The sequence below is a fragment of the Prinia subflava genome, chromosome 22 (assembly GCF_021018805.1).
Source record: "Prinia subflava isolate CZ2003 ecotype Zambia chromosome 22, Cam_Psub_1.2, whole genome shotgun sequence".
In the NCBI taxonomy this organism is placed as follows: Eukaryota; Metazoa; Chordata; class Aves; order Passeriformes; family Cisticolidae; genus Prinia; species Prinia subflava.
In genome coordinates, this window is record NC_086268.1 from 1,209,709 (window position 1) to 1,220,224 (window position 10,516).

The 10,516-nt window shown below is 53.1% G+C and overlaps 1 protein-coding gene across 2 annotated transcripts; it reads left to right on the forward strand.

Moving 5' to 3' along the window:
• Window positions 1–674: 674 nt before the first annotated feature.
• DRD2 (dopamine receptor D2) lies at window positions 675–10,265 on the forward strand. 2 transcript variants are annotated; one of them, XM_063417821.1, is made up of 8 exons: window positions 675–1,553; window positions 2,218–2,320; window positions 5,149–5,258; window positions 5,665–5,801; window positions 6,208–6,398; window positions 7,460–7,546; window positions 8,170–8,509; window positions 8,994–10,265. In XM_063417821.1, exons 1-8 carry the CDS (start codon window positions 1,384–1,386, stop codon window positions 9,185–9,187), a joined length of 1,332 nt encoding a protein of 443 aa, XP_063273891.1. In that variant the 5' UTR covers window positions 675–1,383; the 3' UTR covers window positions 9,188–10,265. The 2 variants fall into 2 exon arrangements, with proteins under 2 accessions (XP_063273891.1, XP_063273892.1); XM_063417822.1 differs by lacking the exon at window positions 7,460–7,546.
• Window positions 10,266–10,516: the final 251 nt, after the last annotated feature.

The window sequence follows — 10,516 nt, forward strand, 5'->3', positions numbered from 1 at the left end:
TGAGCACCTCCAGGGATGGGGGCTCCACCAGCTCTGCCAGTGCCTGACAGCCCTGCAAAAAATGGATTTTTTTTCCCCAATAATATCCAATAAACCTCCCCTGGCACAGCCTGAGACCTCCATGAAAGGCTCAGGTGTCCCCAGCCAGGCGTTGGCATTTCCAGCTCTTCCTGGGAGAGGTCAGGAATGATTTGTGAACTGAGGGGATCCTCAAATTCAAACCCAAATCGCTTCTGCTGGGTGGAAATCCCTTCTGTAAGGGGGACAGAGCTGTGGTGAGGGAATATCCATCATTCCAGCCCAGCCTGGCAGTGAACCCACCTGACTGAGAGCTGACACATCCTCCCCACACAGCCGGAAAAACCTTTCCCAAAAACATCCTGCAAACACAGAATTTACTTTTCATATCCTGGCGCCAGAGAGAGACCCCAAAACAGCAACAGCCAGGGCTCCCCTCCACACCCCCCAGCCCCCTTTAGCTTTGGTTGCTCACCTCCCTCAGCACAGAGGAGCTTTTTTGTTGTCTGAATTTCAAGTTAATGACACACAAACCTCTGTCCCAGCAGCCAGATTTCTTTAAGACATTGTCACAGCACAGAAAAAGTCCAAAAGCCACTCACAGTGTGTGAAACAAACACCAAAGCTTCCCTAGGCTTTAGGGAACTCCACAGAAATCCCGTGATATTTTATATTTTATGTCTGGATGTGTGCCCAGCACGTGGCAATTGGCCAGGGAATGGTGGGGGGTGTTGCTGTGGTGACAAGATTTTCCAAGGAAAAGCAGGAAAAGCTCCAGTGCCAGGAGCTGCTGAGGGCTGTGTCCCCACCATGTCCCCTTTCACTGTCACCTCCCTGTGAAGGGGCAATGGCAGAGGCAGCCCTGGCTGCAAAGCTGCTGCTGTCAAATTCCATCATTGTCACTATTCTGGTCTTGGGGTTTAAAATTTATTTATTTTGCTGCTGGAGGAAAAAAAAATAAGGAAAAGACAAAAGAAAAAAAACAAAAGGAATACAGCCCAGAGCCCCATGAAGCACATGGAAAATAAACAAAGTGGGTCATGGCACTTGTGCCCTGAACTGTGCACACCTAACAGGGAGCAGGGAATGCCAGGGGATAAAAAAATCCCAGGCCTGACCCCACTTTAACACAGAGTGACTGACACAGAAATCTGGGGGTGAGCTGGAAATAAAATCCAACTTCTGGAATCCCTGCCTGGATCAGCCCTCCTCATTCCCAAACATTTCACCTGGGATGGGGAGAACAGGGAACCCCACAGGTACAGCAGCATAAAACTAATTTTTTTCCATTTTTATTTTCCACGCTGCCCCAACCTCCACCACGTCTGTGCCAGGGTGGGGCTGGCAGCTGGCACTCGGGCCCCCATGGATCCCCTCAACCTCTCGTGGTACGACGGGGACAGGAACTGGAGCAGGGCCCTGAACGCGTCGGAGGCGGCGCAGAAGCCGCACTACAACTACTACGCCGTGCTGCTCACCCTCCTCATCTTCGTCATCGTCTTTGGCAACGTCCTGGTGTGCATGGCAGTGTCCAGGTGAGTCCTGAGGACAGGTGAGGTCACGGACAGAGCTCCCTGACCAGTTAAAGTTACACAGTGGGTGTTTTTTACCTCCTAGAGTCGTGCCCCCAGTCCCGAGGCTCTCTGGGACTGGATTCTTTATTTCCCAAAGCCTCACATACTCTAAATGCTCACACATCTGCATAATCCCAGCTCCTCCCGCTCCACACACTGTATTAAAATGAGGTTAAAAGCCCTTCACACATGCACAATTCTTCCCTTGAATTGAATCACTGGTCTCAAATTGGGTTGGTGGTCATGAAGGATGAAGTCAGAAGAGTCTTCCTCACGATGACCTTTCTGCCTCCCTGCTGCTGGCAGGCCCTCATGGCCTTTTGGCACAATCCAATCCCTCCTGGCTGTGATCAGCTGGAATTGAGTCCAGGTGCAGGTCATGGTCCCGTTGGTTTTTATTTGTCATTAGGATTTGTCATTAGGATTTGTCATCATTAGGATTTGTCATTTCCCTCTAAAAACACCACTTAAAACAAGCACACAACACCAAGCAATGCGCCATCTACCTCTAGCCTAAACATCTAACAATCATTAACTTATCTTTTGTTCTTCCTAGCTCTTAATCAATATAAATTGCTTCTAACCCTTGGCTGAAATGTTATCTCTGTAAAACTGTGATTCACAGGGAGCGAGCCCTGCAGACCACCACCAACTACCTGATCGTCAGCCTGGCCGTGGCCGACCTGCTGGTGGCCACGCTCTGCATGCCCTGGGTGGTTTACCTGGAGGTAAGGGCTCAAAATTTCTGCCTTAAGGATTTAGGCAGGTTGGAAATCAGCTCCTGAATTCCCCAGAAGTGTTTCTCATGCCCTAAATTCAGTTTTTTTCTCGTTCACTGAAGTGCAGGGTTTTTTCATTCCTGAAATTACCTTTTTTTTTGGTTCCTGAAATTGTAGCTTTTTCATTCCCAAAATTGCAGGGTTTTTTTTCCATGAGATGGATGTGAAAGCAGCTCCCTTGAAACCCCACTGCTGCTCAGAGGAGTAAATGACAGCCCAATTGCACCAGAAATTTGGGGTCAAGAGGGGAAAGGGCCCCAATTGTGGTATCACACTGAAACCACATCAGATTTGTGGAGGTGGAAGGGACCCACAAGGATCACTGAATCCAGAAAAAAAAAAAAAAAAAAAAAAAAAAAATCAATCAAGGTCCTGTTTCTGAAGGGCTGCGGGAAGGCAATTGTGGAAGCAGGATGGGAATCCACAGCTTTCATGTCACAATATAGGGGAGAAAATCACTTTTCACACCTCAGCCTTCAGCACAAAACCCTCCTGAGTTTCCAGTTAATTTCCAGGAGGAAAATAACACAGAGAGGAGGGCAGGGGAAGGAGCTGTGGCCCTCCAAGTCCTGGTGCAAAGCAAAACAAACCCTCCGAGGTGACAGGGGCTGTGAGAGAGCAGAGTGCTAATTATCACTCGAGTTAATGATTGTTTTCAGCACGTACAGCCCCGTGCCTCTGCTGAAGCTCATTAGCACAGGCACTGCCTCTGGGACATTCTATTCTATTCTATTCTATTCTATTCTATTCTATTCTATTCTATTCTATTCTATTCTATTCTATTCTATTCTATTCTATTCTATTCTATTCTATTCTATTCTATTCTATTCTATTCTATTCTATTCTATTCTATTCTATTCTATTCTATTCTATTCTATTCTATTCTATTCTATTCTTATTCTATTCTATTCTATTCTATTCTCCATCCCATTCCATCCCATCCCATTCCATCCCATTCCATTTCATTCCATCCCATTCCATCCCATTCCATTTTCTATTTCATTCCACTCTCTATTCTCCATTCCTTTCCTTTTTTACCAGGATTTGAAGCAGAGGCTAGTGCTGGGAGAGGCTCCTGCTCCCTCAGGTCCAGCCAGGAGAATCTCTCAGACCCTTCTAATTCCAAGGCAGAAGGATAAAAACCACAAATGACATCACAAATGACACAAAATTCTCTCCCTTTGCTGGGCTCAGGTGCAGGGGCTGCCCAGGAACCAAAGCTGCCTTGATCTCCCAGCTGGGACAATTTTCTCCAGGTCTGGTGTCACAAGCTTGGCCTAAAACTCAAAATCAAAATCAAACAATTAAAAAAATCCCAGCCTTTGTGCAAACAGATCTTTTACCCCCACATTTTTGGGGTTTCTCCCACATAAATGAAAACACCAAGAGAAAGAACTGCTGCAGTTCCCAGCTTCTCCCAAACCATGCCCTCAGGAAATTGGTTTTACAGAGGCTTGGATGTGGCTGGAAACCTTTGCCTTTGGGCAAATTCTCCTCAAAGTTCCTGATGTAACTGTCTCTTAAGTGCTTTTTTAATCACTGAGTATTCATCTGTCACTCAGGCTTCAATGCAGTCATTCTTCCTTCTTTATGCTGCCTATGGTTATGTATATCAGAGCAGAAATAACTGAAGAATAGATATCTTATTCATTCTATTTTCAAATGCAGTAGGGCTCTATTTTTGTTAGAGGGAAATATACTTTTTTTTCCATCACATGTCAAACACAGCAGTCCGAATAATTGCTATTAAACTTAATTGGCAAAGTTCAGCTTCAACAGCGAGAGAAGTGAGGAGAAAAAAGGCTACTGGTGCCTGGAAGTGTTATCATTAGTTCTTTGTCTTTAGCACTTCGTGTGAAGTGTTAAAGGCTTTTCACTCTGAATTAAACTCGTTCTATTCACCGATAAAAACAAACCCAAAAGGGATAAAGGTGAGGAATGCCTACCCCGATTTTTTAAACTAAGAAATGAAGGGAAGCTCCTGCTTGTCAGCTGCTGACCTTTGCTGGGTAATTGGAAAAATTGTCTGGGAAATAGCTGTAAGTACAATTAGGGCATTAAAATGAATGTACTTCCCTGCTCATTCCGCCTTGAAATGCTTCTGAGAGCTGTTCAAGCTCCTTCATCTTCCCCTCTGAGCTGGAGGAGCCCTGTGCTCCTGATGTCACTGCGATGCCAGCCCGGGTTTGCTGCTGGGGCTGCCCAAACCCCCCGGGAGCCGCGGGGTGGGACCGGGCAGGGTGGGACCAGGCAGGGTGGGACCGGGCAGGGGGCGACCTCAGCAGCCCCGGGAACGGCCGGGAAGGGGCAGAGCCTGAACCAGCACAGCCCCAGGCACCCTCCAGCCTCTCCATCCTCAGGCCAAACTCTCCTTTCGTGCCCTGTCAGCAGCCCAGCCCCAGGGATGGCTCACCAGTCCCAAGGAATTCCTCACCAGCCCCAGGAATTCCTCACCAGCCCCAGGAATTCCTCACCAGTCCCAAGAAATTCCTCACCAGCCCCAGGAATTCCTCTCCAGCCCCAGGGATTCCTCTCCAGCCCCAGGGATTCCTCTCCAGCCCCAGGGATTCCTCTCTAGCCCCAGGGATTCCTCTCCAGCCCCAGGAATGGCTCTCCAGCCCCAGGGATTGCTCTCCAGCCCCAGGAATTCCTCACCAACCCCAGGGATTGCTCTCCAGCCCCAGGGATTGCTCCCCAGCCCCAGGGATTTCTCTCCAGCCCCAGGGATTTCTCTCCACCCCACGGAGTTTCTCACCAGCCCCATTCTGTCTTTGCAGGTGGTTGGGGAGTGGCGGTTCAGCCGCATCCACTGCGACATCTTTGTCACCCTGGACGTCATGATGTGCACTGCCAGCATCCTCAACCTGTGTGCCATCAGCATTGACAGGTGAGGGCTCTGTGCCACCAGGCTGTGCCAAACCCGGGGTGACAAAGTCCCTGCCATGTCTGGGTGCTCACATTTGACTCAGAGGCTTGAAAACGGTGGGAGTTCTTTGGAGAGCAACCTAAAGGGTCGTGATGAGCTCTGAGCAGGGAGTTCTGCCAGGAGGCACAGAAACACTGGGGTGCAGATGGAGCTGCCTCTGTGCTCCCACGAGCCTGGGCCTTCTGTTTGTATTTGCAGCAGGCGTTAGTGGGGAGGGCTGGGAGGAGAACTGACCCAGCCTCGCCCTCCTGGTGTGGCTGCAGCCACCGTGGGATGCCTGAAAGGGGCCCAGCCCGTGCTCTGTGCCGGGCAGGAGCTGGGGGAGCTGCCTGGCAGGGGACAGCAGGGCTGTGTGTGTCCCCTGCAGGTACACGGCCGTGGCCATGCCCATGCTCTACAACACCCGCTACAGCTCCAAGCGCAGGGTCACCCTCATGATCGCCGTGGTCTGGGTGCTCTCCTTTGCCATCTCCTGCCCGCTCCTCTTCGGCCTCAACAACACAGGTGAGGGCTCTGCTGCCTGCAGCCGGCTCCTGCTGCCTCCCTGCGTGCCCAGGTAGGCAGGAATAAAGCTGGGATCAGGCCTGAGGTGTATTTGAAGTGCTGTCTCCCCTGCCACCCCTCGCTGTTCGCATGCTGATTGTGGGTCTGGTTCCTCTCCAGCTGCTCAGAGCAGTTTCACACTCACCACAACTGAGGCCCTGTAGAAGTTCACACAACACCAACCTGTGCTACCTTAACACTTGTCCCCTACAGATTCACAATCCTTCTTCCATTAAAACACACAAAAAGGAAAGCTGTGGGACAAAGCCTTCCCTGAGGCAGGAGGGGAAAGCACTGGCAGTTCAGGCAGGGGTTTCCTGGGAGCGCTGGGCTGGATGCAGCAGCCCTGAAAGGTTTTCTCTTGCAGATGAGAAGGAGTGCATCATTGGCAACCCCGCCTTCGTGGTGTACTCGTCCATCGTGTCCTTCTACGTGCCCTTCATCGTCACGCTGCTGGTGTACGTGCAGATCTACATCGTGCTGCGGCGCCGCAGGAAGCGCGTCAGCACCAAGCGCAGCAGCCACGTGCTGGACTCGGACACGCAGGCGCCCCTGAAGGTACCCAGCACTCTGCAGCCTCCCCCTGCCCCACTCCTCCTGCCCTACACACCCTGCCCGGGCCAGCCCCAGCTCTGGCTCCCTGAGGAGGGTGCTGTGCTCAGTTTGGGGTGCCAGCCGTGCATCCTGGGGCTCCTCACGCCTCCCTGCGGCTCCTCACGCCTCCCTGGGGCTCCTCACGCCTCCCTGGGGCTCAGGGGCTGCTCCAGCAGCAGATCTGCACCAGGAGCTGCTGCACTAACCCAGAGCAGTGCCTTGGGCTGGGCTGGGGTGCCCAAGAACAGCTGAGGCAGTTCTGCAGAGTGACAGACTCCAGGAATGGTTTGGGTCAGAAGGGACACCAGAGCCCATGGGCAGGGCCACCTTCCACTATCCCTGTGGCTCTGAGCCCCATCCAGCCTGACCTTGGACACCTCCAGGGATGGGGCAGCCACAGCTTCTCTGGGTAACCTGTGCCAGGGCCTCTCCACCCTCCCAGGGAAGGATTTCCTCCCAATATCCAATCTAAACCCACCCTCCTTCAGCTCAGGGCTGTTCCCTCATGCCCTACCCCTCCAAGCCCCTCTCCAGCTCTCCTGCAGCAGCTCTAAGGTGTCCCCAAAGCTCGGTGGCGGTGACACCTGGGGTGCACAGCTCCTCCCTGCAAGGACAGCTCTGCAGGGATCAGCCTCTGCAGGGAGCTGAGTGTGAGGGAGCCCAGCTGGGCGGGCTGGGTGTGAAACCGCTCATCAAAACACGGCTCTGGCAGCACACACAGCACAGCCAGGGGATGTGCAGCCCCAGAGGCTCCAAACTGTGCTGCCTGGAGAGGAGGCAGCAGGCAGGGACACACACACACCAGCACAGCTCCGTGGCCTCCTTCCTCTGGAGAACAGCACGGGGGGCAGCAGCCCCCACCACTGCTCCAGATTTTCATCCATTTCTCCATCCTGCTCGGCACCTCAGCCACGCTGATGAATTCCTGATTAATTCCTTTGTATTCCCACGTGCCTCCCTTTACCAGCTTCCCTTCCCAACCCCTCTGTGCCTGTGTAACCTCTGAGCTGGTGCTTGCCCCTTAGGACAAATGCACTCATCCAGAAGACGTCAAGCTCTGCACAGTTATTGTGAAGTCCAATGGGAGCTTCCAAGTTAATAAGCGCAAAGTGGTGAGTGTTAAAGAGAAGTGGGAGCTTTCCAGAGCCTTCAGCCTTCCCCTTCTCCCTCAGGACATGAGGTTAATTTATGTAGGGTGGGAGAAAAATAAACCTAAGAGCAAAGGTTACCATTCAATCTCAAAATTTAAATAGTCTTCCCATTCCTTGGAGTGAAGCAGGGGGTTTAAGCTCACAGAGCTCAAAAAGCCAGATTAAGCTCACCTAAAGATCAGCTCTAAAAGCCACGGCATTTGAACATTTTTGTGCCTTTGATTTCCTCCTCCTCTCTGTTATTTAAATCTTAGACAGCATTGGCTTTGCTGGGTTTAGCTTGTTGATTCCATTTTTATTTATTTGCACTCTGAAAACCTGAATAAAACCTGTGGAGAGTGGAGACAGCGTCTCCCCCACTCCCGAGCCTCTTTGTGCCAAAAAGGAGAATCCTCCAGTGCAGCTCAGTCAATCCCATCTGCCCAAAATCCCCAGACACAGCACAGCCCTTTCTCCAGGCAGGGAGGGAGAAGAGGGACTGACTGTTCTCCAGCGTCATCCAGCTTCACTCTGTCAGGAATGTTCGTTGCTCCTCTCTGTGTATTTACCTGTCATTATGTTGTGGACATTTGATTCTTGTCCAGGAGGCAGAGAGTCACATAGAAGAGATGGAAATGGAGATGGTGTCCAGTACCAGTCCCCCTGAGAAAACGGCCCTCAAACCCACAGCACCAAGTAACCACCAGTTGATTGTGCCAGTTGCTTCTAATCGGGGCAACAACTCTACCCTGCAGGCACCCCTGAGCAGCCCCGGGAAGGTGGAGAAGAATGGCCATGCCAAAGAATCCCACCACACAGCCAGGGTCTTCGAGATCCACTCCCTGCCCAACGGCAAGACGAGGAACTTGCTCAAGGCCGTGATCAGGAGGAAACTGTCCCAGCAGAAGGAGAAGAAAGCCACCCAGATGCTGGCCATCGTGCTCGGTGAGAGCGTGCCCTGGCTGCCGGGGGGCCCGCAGGAACCCTGTGGGTGGTACAGGCTGATTTCCACCCCCTCAGAATTCCCTTCCCTCCACAGCTCAGAGAACAGGCAGGCAAAGGCTGCCCGTGGGAGGGTCCCCCCTCCCCAGGCAGGCACAGCCGGCAGTGCTGCACTAAAGGTGCCCAAGGCTGCCCCTCTCGGGGGCATCTGAGCCCCCAAAACGGGGCAAGAGCTTTCTGGAACAAGAGGCAGCAGCAGAGCTGGCACCTCAGAAGGGCAGAGTCCCTGCTGTGCCTGTGCTCATTACCCAGCAGAGTTCCTCAGTGCCAGGGTGGAACTCAGAGCAGGGCACTGAGCACACACAGAGCTCATTCCTCTGGGAAATGCATCCCCCTTCCACCAACGAGACCCTCACTGCTCCCCCAGCCCCAGAACCCGCCCGGCTTTCAGCAATCAAAATCCTCCTCTCCCCTTTTCCCCCCCTAGGTGTTTTCATCATCTGCTGGCTCCCCTTCTTCATCACTCACATCCTGAACATGCACTGCGACTGCAACATCCCGCCGGCCATGTACAGTGCCTTCACGTGGCTGGGCTATGTCAACAGCGCTGTCAACCCGATTATCTACACCACCTTCAACATCGAGTTCCGCAAGGCTTTCATGAAGATCCTCCACTGCTAAAAGCCACCAACAGCGCCCGCGTTTTTTTGGGGGACGGAGGGGGAAGAGGGAGCGATGCCATGCGGGCAGCCGGGGAGGGGCTGGAGCTCTTGAGGCGGGCACGGCTCGGCGCCCACGCGCCCCGTGGGGATGGAGGTGACCTCCGGGCCGGCCCCAGGGCGATTTCAGAGCCACCCTCACGTGGGAGCGCCGGGATCGGGGCGCTCTCGCTCAGTCCCCGCCCGCAGCCACCCGGCCTGGACACGGAGTGGCCACGGGGCCACCAGGAGGTAGCGCTGGCACAATTCTCACCAAAGACAAGGCCATCCTCCCGCTTGGCAGCAGGGCCAGACAGGGCCTGTGGAAGCTCCCTGCAACAGCTTTGCCTTCCCCTCGAGCTGACTCACCCGGTGTTTAACTGCTGAAGCCTTCAGAAACTGAATGAAAACCAACCCAAAAAACTTTCAGAGGTCCCCAGAGGGGGCTGAGGAGGTTCTGCCACCCCCAGACCCTGCAGAGGTGTGAGCCTGTGAGCCATGGGTGGAAGGGAGAAGGGGCGTCAGTCCCACGTCAAACCGTCGGTGTAAATAGGAATAAATAGGACTGATTTTGGAGCCCAAGCCAAAAAAAGAAGGAGATGGAGGGAGAAACTCAAGGAGTGGAACCTTGTCCTGCATGGTGTGCATCCAACAGGAGCCCCTCATCTCCCGTCAGCGATTTCTGCCCACCAGCAGCTCCAGGCTCTGCCCAGGGTGACACCAGGGGACGGGTGGCAGCGTGGTGAATGTACAGACACGAGGGCACCGTGCCAGGGAGGCACCTGCAGCCCCAGGGGCGCCCTGAGCACGCCAGCCTGGCCAGGGCTGGCTCTTCTCACCTAAACCAGGGGCCCCAAGGAGCACCTCGGGTCTGATTTGCCTCTGTCTCTCCCCAGAGAGTGCAGAATAACATTGTGCCTAATTTAAATCAACAGTCAAGGAGACAAAACTGTGCATTTTGGAAAAAGCCAGAATAAAAACCCAAGAAAGCCCCTGCTTGGACCAGCTCCTGTGTCTAAGCTGGACTCTGGAGAGGTCTGGATGTTTCCAGCATCCCTTACTCTCTGCCATCTATTTTCCCATGGATTTTAGGAACTGGAACCCCACAGGAGCCTCATTTCACCTCGCTGAGCCTGGCACTGCCAGACCCACGCTGAACCTGCTACTCGTACTCAGTTCACATCGTGTTTTGCAATATCTCTGTAAATAAAACGCAGCAAGGTGAATAAAACCACGTGGAAATGGGTCTGGCTGGAAATCCCTGCGGGATGTGGAGCAGCAGAGGGCTGCAATAGCCATAAGCAGGGGCAGA